An 18,059-nucleotide genomic window follows, 5' to 3' on the forward strand; every position below is an offset into this window, starting at 1 on the left:
GAACATAAAAACCATTTAGCTAAACTTACATTACCTCACAGCTCCACATCTAATCTTTTAAGGGTGATATCACTAGATACATTCACTCCCATACAGTAACGCTTAATGTCACCCCTTGAGTCACTAAGTCTGACCTTTCACAGCAGTTCTCAGTAAATTTTCATCAGCTTTCACGATGTTTAGAAAATAATATGCACACATATTACCAAGCACAAATAAGTATTTCTGTTTTATTTAACACTTAGGCAGAACATTTTTCACTATACATCTATATAATGCACAGTACTAAAAAAGTGCAAAATATTCATCATAAACAAGAGGAAAGTGAATACCACAATGGTTGCATCACTCAACTAGGTAATCTTGCTCTCGTTAACAAAAACACAGCTTTTTCTGAAAGTTTTTTGGACATTAACAGCTGTTCAACATCTTCTTCCATCTAATTCTTTCTGAAGTCCTTCAGGTTGCCTAGCACGTATGCAGCTGGTGTTAAAAAGGTCGTAAAAAACACCACAAGTCCAACAGCCATTTCCTGGAAGAGAAGACGAAATGCGCTGCTGAGTATGGCTTCCTGGACCAGTGACTTGCTGCCTAACAAAAAGTACTTTAAAAAACATTTTGAGCAACTAGACCTTTGTCCTAGAAACAAGAACTTAAAATGCTGAAATCTAAAAAGCTGAAAATCGATTCATGGATCACCTGATTTTTTTTTTTCAATTCATTTTTCATCTAACGGTTCTCCGGTTCCAACCTTCACACTGTGGAATTTTGATGCAGCCCAGGATTTCCACCATTTTATCGAAAATGTTAAATCTTGGCAGTGCCGAGAACGTCCGAGGATGGTAAACCGTTCCTCCGCGAAACCACAGCCCCGCCCCCGAGCCAGGTGCCGGTAAACGGTAACAACGAAGGAGGCCCAATCCCCGCGCGGCCCTCAGGGTCCCAGGCTTTCCGCCCCTGCGCCTGACGACAGCATCCTCACTGCGACCCTCTCCCAGGAACCTCCCCCAACGGCGGCCAAGCCACAGGAGCCTCCCACGCGAGGCCTGCAAGCCCTGTCCTCCCTTCTTCCCACCCGTCGGGGCGCCCTGCCTGGGCCACGCGCTTCCCGCCCGCCTTGTCCGCGCCGCCATGATGGCTGGGTCTCAACTCACGGCGGTAGAAAGGTGCCGCTGGCGCGGGGGCTCCGAGTGGGCGAAGCGGGGACCTGGCTGCAGGCCAAGCAGGGCCACGTCGCGGTAGTGGCGGCGGACAGGACAGCGCCCACGCAGGAGAGGCATATCGCGTCAGGTAAGACAAAGTCAGGCGTGGACAGCACAAGTGAGGTGCGGTCAAGTAGCGCGATCTCCAGTGAGCGTGAGGCAGCTGGTTTGCGCAGGCGCCCCAGCCACGAGGGGGCGCTCTGCCCTCGCCCCTACCCCGCCCCTTCCGCCCAGCACCCGCTGCTCTGCCCCACCTTTTCCACTCACCACTCTTTGTTCTGCACTGCCTTTTCCACTCAGCACTACGTGCTCTGCCCCACCCCTTCTGCTCAGCACCACTTGCTCTGCACTGCCCCTTCCATCCTGCAACCCCTGCTCTGCTCCACTCTCTCCATTCAGCACACCCTGCTCTGCCCCGCCTTTTCCACTCAGCGCCCCCTGCAACCTCCCAGCCCTCATTCACCTCACTTTCCACCCACGTGTCCTATCCTCTCCTAAACTCTCCTGACACCCTCCCCTGGGCCCCAACCCTACCTCACACTAAGTATCTCTTTTCTGCTGGGTAAGCTGAGGGACTTGGCACCCCTACTCCTTCCCTTTGTCTTCCTTTCTACCTATACTTTATATACCTCTTAACATGCCCTGGCATTGGCAGAGTTTATAGCACACTGTTCTCTAATGCAAATTAAATATTCCATAAATTGTCTGTAGGTTAATTCTTAACACTGAAAACCAAGAACAAATTTCTGTAGTCTGCTGATGATATAAAAAAATATTCATGGCAGGGTCAAATGAGTGTTTGGACCTGGTAGAAAAGGTAATTTAATTATCTGTCACTAAGGCTAACTTTCTTATTTTGTAGAGACGGGTCTCACTGTGTCACCCAGGCTGATGTCAAACTCCTGAGCTCAAGCCATGCTCTTGTCTCAGCCTCCCAAAGTACTGGGATTACAAGCATGATGCACTGTGCCCAGACTCTCTTGAGGGAAAAGTAAATATACTGTGATTTTTAAATTTAGTACTGTAATAAAACTTTATCCACTACAATGATTCTGTGTCTTCACATTATTCCTTTTGGGGGCCTATTGCGCAAGTAACAGTAGGGTTTCTTTGAATTGCTCTGTTTCTGCAGCTGGTATTTTCCTCTTTCTTAGATTTCGTTTTGCTGTAGTACATCCTTAAGCAGTTCTTTCAGGAAGGGTTTGCAGCTGATAAAGTTCCTCAGCCCTTGGAAATCAAAATACATACATTTTGGTTTCCATTTAAATGCTAATTTGAATGGTTATAGAACTCTGGGCTCAAAATCATTGTCCTTCAAAGATTTTCAAAAGGCATTGTTCCTTTCTTTTCCAGCACCTAGTGAGCTGATAAGAAATAAAATGCCAATATAGTTGTCATTCCTTGGAGTGCCCTCTTTTTTCCTTTTGGGAATCTTTCAGGCATTCCTTTTTGTCCTTGGAATTGTGAAGTTCCTCCAGGATACTGTTAGATATGGGTATTTTTCCATTCATATGGATTAGCAGTGGGTAAGACCTTTCTATCTGAAGTCACGGTTCTTTAGCTCTGGGAACACTATTCCTGTTTATTTGCTTCTCTCTGTTTTCTGTGTTCTCAACCTCAAATTCTTATTGATGGACATTGGCCCTTCTTAGCGGGTCACCTCTGTCTTTCAACCTTTTTCTCACTCATCAACGTTTTGTCCCTTGTTCTACATTTTGCCAGATTCCCTTGACTTTTTCTTCTAGCCCATGATTTTTTATTTTAGAATTATAGTTTTAAAACATACTATTTTTTGCTTTTACAGTCACCTGTTAGTATTTTATAGATGCTATCACTTTAGATTTCTTTCACAATATTAATCTGAACTTTTAAAAAGTTATCTCTATTCCATGAACTATCTGTGTTTCTTCTAGGGTACATTTTATTTATTCATTTTGAACCTGCTAGTTATTCAAACATCTTATGATCCTTGGTTGTCCTTTCATGCTTATGAATATGAAGAAGCAGGTCAGTTACTTTTGTTCCTTTCTGTTACTTTCTCAATCTGTTCAGGCTGTTAGAATACAACAGACTGGGTGACTTACAAAGGACAGAAATGTATTTCTTACAGTTCTGGATGCTAGAAATTCAAAATCAATGTGCTGGTAGATTTGATGTCCAGTGAGGGCCCACTTCCTTGTTCTGGTTGTGTCTTCATATGATGGAAGCAACAAGGTAGCTCTCTGGGGCCTCTTTTATAAGGGCACTAATCCTATTCTTGAGGGCTGTGTTATGATCTAATTGCTTCCCAAAGGCCCCACCTCCTAACTCTGGGGCATGTCTCACCATGTTGCCTGGGCTGATCTTGATCTCCTGGCCTCAAGCAATCCACCTGCCTCGGCCTCCCAAAATGTTAGGATTATGGGAGTTAACCACCATGCCCAGCCCATGTTACATTTCCACTGGGCAACTGTGCTCTGGAATCTTACCCTAACCAATCAAGGACCTGCAAGAACCATGGTTAGCCACCTCTCTAACCTCATCTCCTTGTTCTCAGTCTTCCCTTGGCTTATCCTGCCCAGTCACACCAGGTAAACTCTAATTTTGCCTTAGATATCCCTAGATAATAATTTGAGCACCTCTAGGTTACATGAGTCCTGTAAGAAATGATTCAGTGCAACATTGCTCTGTTTCCTGACCACAGTTGTTAACACAACTTGATTCAAATATTGGACCAAAGAGAGTGCTGGGACCCAGTCTGTTGGTTGGAATGGATGTTGTAACTTGGGAGCCATGTTTTTTTTCTACCTAGCAAGAAAGCCCTTCCACAGTGAGTTAATAATGCAGCCAAGCTGCTCAAAGAACCAGATGTAAGAGCCAGAGGGAACATCCTACCTGTGTTCAAAGCCCTGGTTCTCCCTATTCTGAAGTTAGGACACTTTCCTCTCCTTGAGTTCTGGGCCTCTCTTTATATGCTTTATGATAAATCCTGCTTTGGGCTTAAACTAGGTGGTGCTGGATTTCTATTGCTAACAACAAAAGAGCTTTAAGAAATACGGTATTAGTCAAGCCTTTTTTCTTCCAGTAATACCCCATTTTTAATTTTTACAAAGCAACAAAAATTCTGAAGCAAAGTGAGAAAGAGCTCAATAATAGGCAAGCTTGACTGGTTTAATCCTAATCTTGAGAAGTTTAGAATAGAGTGCAGTTCAAGTGAGATTTAAGCATTTTAAGTCTTTCTCTGGGACAAAAGCCTTAAAACACTTTTGACAGTGGTGACTCCAAATTCAGCCACAACACAGTTAAGCTCCCTGCCACCCACCCCCACCCCAGGAGACAGCTCTTTTAGATGCTCAAATTACCAATACAAACAGCATTCCTCAGTTTAATTTCTGCAAGTCACAAAAGACTAGCACTGTTAACTCAAATCTCTACAATTTTCAATAAATTGTATAGTGGGCTGGGATTCAATGTGTTCTCAGTGACCCACAATGCAAGAACTTCCTTCTGCAGTTATATAAAAGGACTTAATTAGAGCTATAGCCTAGAGATCAGGTTTTCTGAGCTGTATGTACACAATGAATGAGAAAGACACCCTCGCCCACTTACCTTTTTTAATGTGATTTTTATAAATGTTCATGCTCTAAATAAACTGGTGTTAAAGTTCTAGAAAATTATATAATGAATTAAGATTGCACTACCTCAGCCCCAAACATCTCGAATTCATTCCTCTCTAGAAAAACATGTTTAATTCTCATTCAAGAACCAAAGGCTCCAGAACACAAGTCTCTGAAAAATAGGGGAGAAAAAAAGAGCCAAAAGCCTTTGAGGAACAAAGTGCCTCTCTTCGTATTTGCGTCTGTCTTTACAATTGCACAACCTCAATGATCGAGATCCTCAGATAAATAAGCAACAAAAGCAGAAGAGTTGCAAAAGTGGGAAACACATTCAGGTTCTGCAACTGGCAACAACAGTAACACACTTGGATTGTAAGCACAACAGTAATAGAAGATGATATAGGAAGACATGCCCCTTGCTCCCCTTTGCCTTCCACCATGATTGTAAGTTTACTGAAGCCTCCCAAGCCATGTGGAACTATGAATCAATTAAACCTCTTTTCCTTATAAATTATCCAGTTTCAGGTAGTTCTTTATAGTAGTGTAAAAACAGACTAATAGAAAATTGGTAACAGGAGTGGGGTACTGCTATAAAGATACCTAAAAATGTGGAAGTCACTTTGGACTGGGTAATAGGCAGAGGTTGGAACAGTTTAGAGGGCTCAGAAAAAGACAGGAAGATGTGGGAAAGTTTGGAACTTCCTGAAGACTTGTTGAATCGTTTTGACCAAAATGCTGATAGTATGATATATGATAGCATGCTGATAGTATGATATATGGACAATGAAGTCCAGGCTGAGTTAGTCTCAGATGGAGATGAGGAACTTATTGAGAACTAGAACAAAGGCCACTCTTGCTATGCCTTAGCAAAAAGACTGGTGGCATTTTGCCCCTGCCCTAGAGATCTGTGGAACTTTGTACTTGAAAGAGATGATTTAGGGTATCTGGCAGAAGAAATTTCCAAGCAGCAAAGCATTCAAGACGTGACCTAGGTTTTTCTGAAAGCATACAGTCATATGCATTCACAAATGGATGGTCTGAAATTGGAACTTATGCTTAAAACAGAAGCAGAGCATAGAAGTTTGGAAAATTTGCAGCCTAACCATGTGGTAGAAAAGAAAAACCCATTTTGTGGGGAGAAATTCAAGCCACTGGCAATAAAACTTTGTATAAGTAAAGAGAGGCCAAATGTTAATAGCCAAGACAATGAGGAAAATTTCTCCAGGGTATTTCAGAGATCCTCACAGCTGCCCCTCCCATCACAAGCCCAGAGGCCTAGGAGGAAAAAATGGCTTCATGGGCTGGGCCCAAGACCCTGTTTCTCTGTGCAGCCTCCAGACATGGTACCCTGCGTCCCAGCCACTCTAGCTCCAGCCATGGCTAAAAAGGATCAAGGTAGAGTTTGGGTCATTGCTTCAGAGGGAACGAGCCCCAAGCCTTGGAAGCTTCCATGTGGTGTCGGTCCTGTGGGTGCACAGAAGACAAGAGTCAAGCTTTGGGAGTCTCCACCTAAATTTTAGAGGATGTATGAAAACTCTTGGATGTCCAGGCAGAAGTTTGCTGCAGGGGCAGAGCCCTCACGGAGAATCTCTACTATGGCAATACAGAGGGGGAAATGTGAGGTTGGAGCCCCCACACAGAGTCGCTACTAGGGCACTGCCTAGTGAGCTGTGAGAAGACAGCCACCATTCTCTGGAACCCAGAATGGTATATCCATGAACAGCTTGAACCATGCACCTGGAAAAGCCACAGGCACTCAACGCCAGCCTGTGAAAGCAGTCATGGGGCCTGTATCCTACAGAGCCACACAGGAACAGCTGCCCAAGGCCTTGGGAGCCCACCTCTTGCATTAGTGCGTCCTGGATATGAGACATAGAGTTGAAGGAGATTATTTTGGAGCCTTAAGATTTAATGGCTGCCCTGTTGGGTTAACTGTGGCATGCCCTTGGCAGAGAGGAGAGGTTCATTTAGATGGTGGGGAGGCCTTAGAATTGTATTTTTGGTTTACATTCACTGCAGCCTTGAACTCCTGGATCCAAGCAATCCTCCCACCTCAGCCTCCCAAGTAGGTGGGACCACAGGCATGCATCACCATGCCCAGTTAATTTCTTTTTTTGTAGAGACAGAGTCTCACAATTTTGCCTAGGCTGATGGTCTCAAACTTCTGGGCTCAAGCAATTCTCTCGCCTCAGCCTCCCAAAGTGCTAGGATTGCAGGCACAAGCCACCACACCTGGCACCTTTTCATCTTTTTTTTTTTGAGATGGAGTTTCACTCTTGTTGCCCAGGCTGGAGTGCAGTGATACGATCTCGGCTCACTGCAACCTCCGCCTCCCGGGTTCAAGCGATTCTCCTGTCTCAGCCTCCCGAGTAGCTGGGATTACAGGCATGCACCACCACGCCTGGCTAATTTTTGTATTTTTAGTAGACATGGAGTGTCTCCATGTTGATCAGGCTGGTTTCGAACTCCTGACCTCAGGAACTCCCAATCCACCCACCTCACCCTCCCAAAGTGCTAGAATTACAGGCCTGAGCCACCGCCCCTGGCCACCTTTTCATTTTTAAATTTCACATTCCTCCTCTTCTCCTGAATTACATCCAGATATTCTTCAATGGATTTCTGTTATACTGACATGAAAAGATTGGCAGTTGGGGTCCAAAAGATTAAAGGTCAAATTCCAGCACTATCATTTACTAAGCACATAGCCTCAGGAAAATAACGCATATTTCTCTTAGAACGTGGATATGGAGGTTAAATCAGATAGTAGGTGTATCCATTATTAGATTCAGTGTAGCCTGAGGCTGCATCCTCATGTATTTTAACTTGGGCCTAAAGGTTTCTTGCAGGCCAGATGTGGTGGCTTACACCTGTAATCACAGCACTTTAGGAGGCCGAGATGGGCAGATTGCTTGAGCCCAGGAGATTGACACCAGCCTGGGCAATATGGCAAAACCCTATCTCTACAAAAAATACAAAAATTAGCCAGGTGTGGTGGTGCACATCTGTAGTCCTAGCTACTCAGGAGGCTGAGTTGGGAGAATCATCTGAGGCTGGGGAGGTCAAGACTGCAGTGAGCTGTGATCATGCCACTGCATACCAGCCTGGGCAACAGAGTGAGTATCTCAAAAAAACCCTATCTCAAAAAAAAAAAAGTTTCTCCTACATAGTGAACTGTAACCTGACTGGATGTATAAACAAATTGTAACCTACTTTTGTGCTAATGAGAGTTTTGGCCAATCATAGGTGGCCAACTCTTAAAACCATATTCAAATAAGGCAACTGCCAGGCTGTAACCAACCCAGGTGTTTCTGTAGCTGTCATGAGCAGTACAAGGTCAAACATAACCGGGTCCATGCACTTTTGTGTCTTTCTACAAGGTCAAACTTTTTCTGATGCTTATTCACTCATGAAAGCCATGAGTTAATAGAGTAACCAAACAGGCAATTCTTCTTATTACTTCCCGTTCACTCTAGTCAGAGCCATGGGGGCACAGGCTCAAGTCAATCCACAAGTCAGTCAATATTGCAAACATACATAGTAGTATGCTTAATGTGTAAATGTCATAGATTAAAATTTCCACATAAAAGTAAAATTTAACATCAGAAGAAAATAGTAAAAGGGGTTAACAAACCAGTCCAAGGAGAGCGACACGGACAAGCAGAATGTCCTGAGCTAATCCAGACAGTCATCAACATCTTTCAAGGAAAAGTCAGTGATTTGGGCAGAGCCTTCAAAGGCAAAAACCAGGTGCTGACCACGAGTAACAGAAAGACAGTATCTGTTAAAATGGCCGTCAACAGCTGATCAAGTCCTGCTAAAGTATTTGAGTCATCTGGTGAGGGCTGATAGTAAAGGGTTACAATCTTATCTGGTTGGGGGTTGTCTCTCTGTGAACATCTGTACCTTGTTGGCATTTTGCCTTTTGAAATATATGATGGAGGTGGGCGCGGTGCCTCACGCCTGTAATCCCAGACCTTTGGGAGGCCAAGGCGGGCGGATCACAAGGTCAGGAGATCGAGACCATCCTGGCTAATGCAGTGAAACCCCATCTCTACTAAAAATACAAAACATTAGTTGGGCGCAGTGGCGGGTGCCTGTAGTCCCAGCTACTCGGCAGGCTGAAGCAGGAGAATGGCGTGAACCCAAGAGGCAGAGCTTGCAGTGAGCTGAGATCATGCCACTGCACTCCAGCCTGGGTGACAGAACGAGACTCCGTCTCAAAAAAAAAGAAATATATGATGGAGTCTTTTTCTAAGATGGCGTTACTTATGTCAAGGATGTGCTATATAGTAACTCATCTCCATTTTCTGTACATCACTTTCCTTTTCCTATCCATAAATATTATCAGACTCCATAGCAGCTCTACAGTCACTCTGAACCTCTTCTGGCTCAGGGGTCTGCCCAATTCACAAATCATTTTAACCAAGTAAACTCTATTAAATTTAATTTGTCTAAATTTTTTTTGTTTTGTTTTTGGGTTGTTTGTTTTGTTTTGTTTTTTGAGACAGGGTCTCACTCTGTCACCCAGGCTGGAGTGCAATGGTGTGATCTCAGCTCACAGCAACCTCCACCTCCCAGGCTCAAATAATCCTCCCACCTCAGCTACCTGAGTAGCTAGGACTACAGGCACATGCCACCTCACCTAGCTAATTTATGTCTTTTTTCATAGAGACAGAGTTTTGCCATGTTGCCCAGGCTGGTCTTGAACCCTTGGGCTCAAGAGATCCACCCACCTGGGCCTCCCAAAGTGCTGGGATAACCGCCATGAGCCACTGCACCCAGCTGTTCAAGTCTTTTGTCATTCCTGTTTGGTTGTCTTGTTCTTACTAAAATGTAAGCATTCTTTACATATGCTGGATATAAGCTGTTTTTTGGTTTTATATATTACAAATATCTTTTTCCATTTTATGGCTTGTCTTTTCCCTCTATTGTATATGTGTTAGTCCGTTTTTGTGTTGCTATAAATACCTAAGTCTGGGTAATCTATTTTAAAAAGAGGTTTAATTGGCTCACAGTTCTGCAGGCTTTACTGGTGAGATCCTAGAAAGTTTATAATCATGGTGGAAGGCAAAGGGAGAGCAAGCAGTATCACATGGCAAGAGATGGACTGGTCAGTGGCGGGGTGGTGCACACCCTTTTAAACAACCAGATCACCGGTGAATTCAGAGAACTCATTCATCCCAAAATGTCACAGGATCCTTCACGTGCAGCTTCGCCAGCTGGAAACCTCTGTGGCCGGCAGCACCTCTGCTTGAGTTTTGTTCACACCTGCTGGGCTCATTCTGCCCACTCGGCCTGGCAGGCTGTGCTCAGCTTGCACTACCAGTCTGGATCCCATGCTTGCCAAGGACAAGCCAGGTGCAGAGCAGTGAGGGGTATGTGAGTGAGCCAGCACGGGATCTGGCCACTGCACACAGCCAGGTACGCTGGCTGCTGTGGTGGGGTGGGCAGCTCCAGGCACTGGCACAGGCGCCGGCTGTATGCGAGGCTGCAGCTGGACCAGACATACCCACAAGCAGCTTCCACTGTGGGCACCAGCGTCTGGACAAGGCAAACACAGTGGCACCCAAAAGCCTGGAAACACCAGGAACCACAGAGCCCCCAAAGAGAGTGCTATAGCATGTCACAGCCCTAGTTTGGGGAGCCCTGAGGTCTAGGCTCCCAGAAGGGCCGCAGCTCTTCTCTCCTTCTTGTCACCCACAGCACAGCAGAGGGGTGTGTTTTGGGCGGGGGGCATGTTTCAGCCCATTTGTATTAAAGCTCTTTCAATCCCATCACCCCACTCTAGCCTGCAGCTCCTGGGCTGGCCGAGCCCCGCCACTGCTTCCTATCACGTGAGGCAGTAGCCCAGCACCCGCGGAGGGCAGGAGGGCCATAGTGTTACAACTCTGGCTTGGGGAATCCCGAGGTCTGGGCCCCAGAAGGTTCGCCACTCTTCACTCCTACCGTCTGGGAGTATGTCACCACCCACAGCTCAGCGAGCCAGTCAGGAAAGTGTTACAGCTTCTTTCACTCCCGCCGTTTGAAGGTTCGCGAGTTCTTTTCTCATGTCCAGGAAGAATAGGTTACATGGACAACTGGAGGGAGGATAAACAAAGTGGAGAAGAGTTTTATTGGGCAACCAAACAGCTCTCAGAGGAGACCCAAAGTGCCTACTCTGAATGAGTCTCTGAGTCCGGTTGGGCCTGGAGGGGTGGGGGGGTTACTGGCACACAATGAAGTGCATGCTGATTGGTCCATGGGCAGGAGGAAATGCATGCTGATTGGTCTGTGGGCAGGCCTGGAAAAAGCACCACTTGATTGGCTGAAAGGCATCAAGAAGTTCTCACTCCAGGTCACGGACTTCACTGGGAACTGGCAGCCTGGCTCCCAGGCTTTAGGCCATCTCTGGTTTGAAGATGGGGTTTCACCAGGGAGCCGCGCCTTCCTGCCTAGGAACCTGTCTGCCTCCCACCACCATCACAAGGGGATGGTGCTAAGCCATTCATGAGGGATCTGCCTCCATGATCCAAACACCTCCCACCAGGTCCCACTTCCAACACTAGAGATTACATTTCAACATGAGATTTGGAGTGGACAAACATCCAAACCATATCAGTACATTTTGATGCACTTAAGTTCATATTTTAAATACAGTTGAATCTATGAATCTTGTCTTCGTGATTAATATTTTCTGTGACTTGTCTTTTCTTCCCCAAGGCAATGAATATTTTCTAATATTATTTTCTAAAAGCTTTATTAATTTTATTATTTGTTAATTTAATAATTTTTAAGGCCGTGCGCAGTGGCTCACGCCTGTAATCCCAGCACTTTGGGAGGCCGAGGTGGGCAGATCACAAGGTCAGGAGTTCGAGACCAGCCTAGCCAACATGGTGAAACCCTGTCTCTACTAAAAATACATAAAATTTGTCAGGAATGGTGGCGCGCACCTGTAATCCCAGCTACTTGGTAGGCTGAGGCAGGAGAATCACTTGAACCCAGGAGGCGGAGATTGAAGTGAAGTGAGTCAAGATCGTGCCATTGCACTCCAGCCTGGGTGACACAGCATGACTCTGTCTCGAGGAAAAAAAAAATGAAAATTGAATAATTATTAAGCACTTCTTAATTAAGCATCTACAAGGTACTTATCACTGTTCTGGGGTTTTCAATCCTCTTCACCTTTTAGACTTCAGGAAATTCAGAAAAGTGCATGAAAACAGGATTGTTACATGCAGAGAAATAGGGAGAGATAAAATTTATCTTTTCTCCTTAATTTTAAAAACCCAGCTTCCATCCTGTATTTCCAGGAAGAAGACTCTGGGAATGGGCTTCAGTGGATGGTTATGTATGGTAGAAAAGGGGGTACAAAGGAAGGAAAAGACTGGAGTGGCAGAACATGGAATATGCCATGAGATGTTTATTACTCTGATTTTCAGCATAGATGACCAGGTAGATGGGATGCCATTCACTGATGGAGGGAGCAGGGAAAGGAACAAAACATAAATTCAGGACTTTTGGTTGCAAGCCAAAAGTTCACTGTTTTTACCCATTTCCAACTAACTTAAGATAAAAAGAGGTGTTAGGGCAACTCAATGGCTTCTAAAAATGAAAAGACCAGTGGTGGGTTGGTTTCAGGCCCAGGTAGGCCCAGGTATTCAAATAATGTCATGGCTTTTCTTTCTCTCACCTTCTGTTTCTTTGTTTATGGTCTTCCTTCTTTCCTACTGCACATGGCTTTCCCCTCATTGGCAAACAAAGCCAATTCACATGTCCTTTCGAGTCATAATCCCAGAGAAATAGAGTAAGAAGAAACATCTCTGAGAGTGTGGCAAAAATTTCCAGAAAAGGTTCTGGTTGACTTATTTGTGTCATATGGCCATCCAGATCTATCTGATTCTAGAACCCATGCTGTTAACCACCACTTAGTACCATCTTAACACTAACCTTTAAAAAAATGTTTTTCACTCTGTCTTCTTATTTAGATTCTACGCTCCTCAAGTACAAAGATCCATTTATTGTTTACCCCAGCATGTAGTACCGTGCTTGGTACATGGTACTAGAATCTTTAAATGTGTGTCGGACTGAACTAAAATAAACATCTAAATTCTGATGAGTGTGTAAACTGAGCTAATTCAGGATGTCAAAAGTGCAGCTAAATGGTATAATAAGGAAAAAGTGAATGAATTAAAGGGTAGAAAAAAATCATGGATCACTTACAAATGGTTTCTAGATCCAAACAGTCTACTAGAAGTCTCCAGCTGTGCAGACAGACAAAAGGACAAGGTGAAACCAGAGACCTTACTTGGTTTTTCAAAAAGTTTTAGATTTCCACATCAAAGACTGTTAGAAAAAGTGTTATCCTGAAATTACTTACAATTCTATTGTTGTTGATATCATTTTAATTTTGTTTTTTAAACTTTGGGAAATAGAATCAAAGTCAAGTAATAAAGGTTAGTAATAAGTGTAAATGGTGGGGACTGATCTGACATTTTCATAAATTATAAGGAAGCAGTGTTTACACACCACTTTTTAGTTTCCTAATCATAGCTCTTTCAGTTAATGCAATACAGTCATCCCCCATATACTATATACATGGGATTGGTTCCAGGACCTACCGCATATACCCCAATCCAAGCATACTCAAGTTTGCCTGTCCGCCCTGTGGAACCTGAGTATAAGAAAAGTCCACCCTCTCAATAGGGTGTTTAGAATCCCGTGTACCAGGTTGCATTGATTGACCTGCACAGTTCAAACCCGTGTTGTTCAAGTATCCACTGTATTTAGCAAATTAAGACAAAGGCAAAATGATGGAAAATAATAGTAAATGGCTTTAATTTAGATAAGGTTCACTTATGCCTTTGGGGAAGTATAAAAGTGTGGAACAAGAGGTGGACACTCAGAGGTAGTCATAGACTCCAATTAGATGGACCTATTTCCTTTGTATTTTCTCACTTTTCCATGCTATTCTTGTCTATCTCCCTGAGGCTGTATATTCAACTGAAGTGACCCTTACCAGCTAGAGGGGAATTTCAGGCAAGGGACTGCTACAATCTCTGCTAGTCTCCAGACCTTCAAGGATTGGGTAAGAGGGTGAAAGGGGTGAGATGAGTAAACAAAATGAAGTAATACAAATTGGAAAGAGCTATCCTTTACAAGGAAGTAAGGTGATGAAGAATGAGGGTGAAGAAAATACAAATCTGAAGCAAGCCCAGAGGAAAACAACAATGATAGTCAGTCTCCCACTGAATATGAAAAGCATAAAATAATGGAGGATCAAGAGATGGTTAAAAACACATCACAAAATTCCAAACTGCTCTTATCCTTCGAAGCTTAAAGGCGGTTTCAGAACAAAACGAAACAAAACAAAAAACTGTGTGACACAAAACTTGTTTCTCAAACAATGGGTAGAGATTGAAAATGCAAATACAATACTTTCAAATAAATTCCCAGAGTTGCTAAGGTCTATCAGAGGAAACGGTGTAACGGTGCCTGGTCACCGGGTTCAGAATGCCTGGGTTCTGATCTTGGCTTGCCTACTTGTTAGTATTTCTGAGCCTGTCTCCTTGACTGTAAAACAGCGATAAAAACACCTATCCTGACTACCACAAAGGGTGGGTTTGGCGTTCAAATGAAAACCATGTATCTCTTTCGAAAACGACAGTGCCCCATAAATATAGCGTTCCTGTTACTGCATCGCTGAAATTATTGCAAACTTCCGAACAAGGGGTATCTAGGGAAGAGCAACTTGGCTCTCCTACATGGCGACTGTGTGTTTTCATCAATTTTGTCCTTTGTTTACAGGAGTATCTTGTTAAGGAAAACTTTTCAGTCTCTTAAAGATTATTTTTTAACCTACTACACAAGTTGCAAGGTGGTGCCTGTAAAAGTACCATGCAGACAAGCGCTTACGATAGACAAGTGCTCACTGCCAAGAAGCAGCCACCGGAATGCCAGGACTGTCAGCAAGGACTTTCCGCGCAAGAGCAGTTCTCTTCGAGAAAGATGCACTCATTGCATGCGACCACCCGAGGGATGCCGGCCGCCGAACGGAAACATGAACTGGTGGAAATGGCCATCCGGTGACGTAGTAGTGACACAGTTCTCATAACTCTATTCTGATACATTTAATAATGTGTCGCAATTCGCTGGAATAAGCAGGATGTTGCCACAAGCTGCAAACTCCCACCGACCCGACACCCCGCTCCCACCCGACGACCAAGAATAATGCGCGCGCACTCAGCTCCCATGGCTCCAGCGAACGCACCACCCCCCACGCGGCCCGACGCGCGCGGCGACGTCGGGTCACGTGACCCTGAGCGCGCCGACGGCAGGGGAGGGCGGGGGCTCCGGCCGGCTCCGCAGCGCCGCGCAGGCGCCCCAGGGCCGCGCGGAGCCGAGCTCCTCCCGCTCCCTCTAGGAGTCAAAATGGCGGAGAAGGGAACCTGGAGCAGTCCCGGAGCCTGAGCCACTGACAGGAGAGGAGAGGGCGGCGGCGGCGGTGGGAGGAGGATGGCTGGGGGTGCTGGCGCCAGTGCGGACGGCGGTGCTGGTGGCGGCGGCGGCGGGGGCGACGGCAGCGGTCCCAGCGGCAGCAGCAGCGGCGGGAGGAGCCTCCGGGGTGAGTGTCCCTCGGCGTCTCTGAGGCTGTGGAGCCGAGGCTGTGTCTGGTGTGGCGCGGGGCGTCCGGGCGAGGAAGGGGCTGTTCCTAGGCGTGGGGGTGCCGGGGCTGGGGCCGAGCCGCCGCGGGAGGCGCTGGGGCGCCGGGCGGGGAGGGGCGAGTCGTTCGTCTGGGGCTGAGGCGCCGCGGCGCCGGACTGGCCGGTCTCTGTGCGCTCCGAGGGGCGGGCTGGAGCGCGCCGCCGTCCCGGGGGCAGGGGCGCGAGGTGTGGCGCTCGCTGCGGGGAGAGCGACCCGAGGGAGCCGCGACGGTCGCCCGGCCGGCTCTGGGCTCCGGGCTCCGGGCGCCGAGGGGCGGGACCCGCAGCTCCCAGGACGCGGAGAAACCGCTCCCGAGACGGGGGCGCGTGTTTACCCGGGTGCGGGGTTGCGACCGCCGGGGGTGGGCGTGAGAGTGGCCGACGGGGACTAGGAAGGGAGCAGGCCTGTGGACTGCTACTCCCAGGGGAAGTTAGATTGTCCGGGTAAGTTACTGTTGCGGAGTAAACCTGGGATTGAGCTTTGACAGGTTGGGAGGGAGACAATACCGAGTGTTTGATGAAGAAGAGGAGGCTGTGCTTGTTGGACTACTTGAATGGCAAAAAGTGTGCATATTTCATTACCTTATTTGCACAGTGCTTGCTAGCTTTACCCCGAGGGTGAGAACTTTCTCACCGTTTTTGGAGAAACTCTGAGGAGTGTTGTTTCTCCTTTGAACTACAATAGCACGTCTTCACATACCAGCACAGATAATAAGTACTCTGGAGTAGGCCTGATTTACAGAAGTAGTCTTGGTTATCTTTACCAGAGCACTGTTTCCTCTGCGAAAACATCTTACTGTAACGAGAAAGTAGACATTTTTACAGAATTACTTAGCTTTTTCAACTAACAACCTTTTTTTGGGGGGGGGGGTGGGGTGGAGACGGAGTCTCGTCCTGTCACCCAGACTGGAGAAGAGTGATGCGATCTCGGCTCACTGCAGCCTCCGCCTCCCAGATTCAAGCGATTCTACTGTCTCAGCCTCCCAAGTAGCTGGGATTACGGGCGCCCGCCGCCACTCCCGGCTAGTTTTTGTATTTTTAGTAGAGACGTGGTTTCACTATGTTGGTCGGACTGAGCTCGAGCTCCTGACCTCTGGTGATCCGCCCGCCTCGTCCTCCCAAAGTACTGGGATTACAGGTGTGAGCCACTGCTCCCGGCCTGGTCAACTAACAGTCTTTTGTCCCGGAACAGCGTCTGTTTCCTTTAGATTGCTGAAATGAATTGCTTTCTTCCTGAAATGTGGAAGAAAGACTTGAAATTGCTTTGTAAGTATCATACGTTGTTAATAGCAACTGTTATTAGACTTGTCATGGAATTTTGGAGTCAGAAAAACTTTTAGAGATCTAAAGGTGTGAATATTGTTTTAGAGCCCGAAAACCAGACCCAGAGAGGCGAGTGACTTGTGGATCCTACAGCTGGCGATGGATTAGACTAAAACTAAGATGTGGGCTTCTACACCCCATTTAGAGAGCTCGTTTTTACTACACTCCTGAGCTGCTTACTCTTCATTGATTGCATTCTTCACCATTTACTACCCACCCCTGTCCGAAGGTTTTGGTGTAATAAAGTTGAAAGCGAAAATAAGAGCTTCTGTCTCATTCTGACAGCTACTTCAAGTAACTGATGAAAAAAAAATTTTTCCCCCTAACCTGAACTTAATAAAAACAGAGTGATGTTTTATTTGGAGTTTTCTTAGGCTCGTGACTACATTTTCACCCAGTTTTAGCGTGGCTCATTCTTGCATGAATTCAGTAAAACTCATAGGTCAGTATTCTCTCCCACAAAACCTGATTACTATATTGTTTTGTGTCCCAACACCAGCATTTAAACAAGGTTTTTGTATCAGACTCTAATTTTAGGATTTAAAACACCTATGTTGATTTCTAGATTACACTACCTAGTTTCCATGTATCATCTTGTTGAGTCACAACATTTTTATTTGTTGTGTCACAGGTAAACCTTCGGAAGTGCAGTAACGCCAAAGTTATTCTGATTTAAGATTCTAGTCACTGAAGCTCACACATCCAAAATTACATACATGACTGTTGAAAGTCTGCTTTTTGTTTTGCATTAGATGAATGATGTGGAAGAAGGGAAAGAAACATAATATTAGGTTTGTGCAAAAGTAACTGCGGTTTTTGCCGTTGATATATAGATTTTTCCCTCACGTTCTTATTGGAAAGATTAGGTGTACCAACATGAGACTCGAAGACAATCTAGTGAGTTCTGCTAATGCAAAGAATGCTGTTGGTATACAGGGTAGAGAGAAATGAGTGAGACCCCAGGAGTCCAAAGAACGTGCGACAGTTGGGACTTGAGCTGGCCTATGAAAATTCAGGTTTACCGAGAGATTGTAGCAATTACTTTGTGAAGAAAAAGGGAGAGTGTAAAGTGAAGATTAGCTTAGGGGAGGGAAATAGATGAAGACCAGGATGAGCTGACAACTGAATTTCTTGAGGAGAGTGTTTTCCTTAGGAAACTTCAGGCAGTTGGAAAGCTATTTGTCTGTAGAAGAGTTTGAGTGCTGAATTGAGGAGATTTCTACTTTTATCCTGTTGTGCAAGGTATAGAGAGTCTTTGAAAG

General features: G+C 45.6%; 3 protein-coding genes across 5 annotated transcripts in view; 1 reads left to right on the plus strand and 2 right to left on the minus strand.

Moving 5' to 3' along the window:
- Positions 1 to 202: 202 nt before the first annotated feature.
- LOC111538250 (cytochrome c oxidase subunit 8C, mitochondrial) lies at positions 203 to 11,786 on the minus strand. 2 transcript variants are annotated; one of them, XR_002730276.1, is made up of 3 exons: positions 11,728 to 11,786; positions 10,745 to 10,875; positions 285 to 532 (listed from the first exon to the last, which is right to left on the minus strand). XR_002730276.1 is itself a non-coding variant. In XM_023205531.2 (2 exons), the coding sequence occupies exons 1-2, from the start codon at positions 1,278 to 1,280 to the stop codon at positions 440 to 442; spliced, it is 219 nt and encodes a 72-aa protein (XP_023061299.1). In that variant the 5' UTR covers positions 1,281 to 1,367; the 3' UTR covers positions 203 to 439. The 2 variants fall into 2 exon arrangements, 1 of the variants encoding a protein (XP_023061299.1); XM_023205531.2 differs by lacking the exons at positions 10,745 to 10,875; positions 11,728 to 11,786 and adding an exon at positions 1,155 to 1,367 and having other exon boundaries at positions 203 to 532.
- Positions 11,787 to 11,823: 37 nt separating this feature from the next.
- The window catches only part of LOC111538366 (basic proline-rich protein-like), a 50,551-nt gene continuing 44,315 nt past the window's right edge, over positions 11,824 to 18,059 (minus strand). Inside the window, exons 3-4 of the mRNA XM_023205806.2 lie at positions 14,687 to 16,020; positions 11,824 to 11,850 (exon numbers count right to left, since the gene is read on the minus strand). Coding sequence (XP_023061574.2) covers positions 14,902 to 16,020 — 1,119 coding nt within the window. The 3' untranslated portion in view covers positions 11,824 to 11,850; positions 14,687 to 14,901. The remainder of the gene's footprint in view (positions 11,851 to 14,686; positions 16,021 to 18,059) is intronic.
- BTBD7 (BTB domain containing 7) overlaps positions 15,107 to 18,059 on the plus strand; it is a 114,615-nt gene continuing 111,662 nt past the window's right edge. The window contains exon 1 of one of the 2 annotated variants that reach the window (XM_023205530.3): positions 15,107 to 15,395. The gene's annotated coding sequence lies outside the window, so the exon portion shown is untranslated. The remainder of the gene's footprint in view (positions 15,396 to 18,059) is intronic. The other variant, XM_023205527.3, reaches the window with a different exon arrangement.

Source organism: Piliocolobus tephrosceles, chromosome 6 (genome assembly GCF_002776525.5).
Source record: "Piliocolobus tephrosceles isolate RC106 chromosome 6, ASM277652v3, whole genome shotgun sequence".
Classification (NCBI taxonomy): Eukaryota; Metazoa; Chordata; class Mammalia; order Primates; family Cercopithecidae; genus Piliocolobus; species Piliocolobus tephrosceles.

Bases quoted from the DNA above. Each gene is read 5' to 3' on its own strand.
- LOC111538250 (XM_023205531.2), bottom strand. From the start codon at position 1,280: ATGCCTCTCCTGCGTGGGCGCTGTCCTGTCCGCCGCCACTACCGCGAC. The intron at 533-1,154 runs GTGAGTTGAGAC...CTTCTCTTCCAG, and splicing joins AGCGGCACCTTTCTACCGCC to GAAATGGCTGTTGGACTTGT.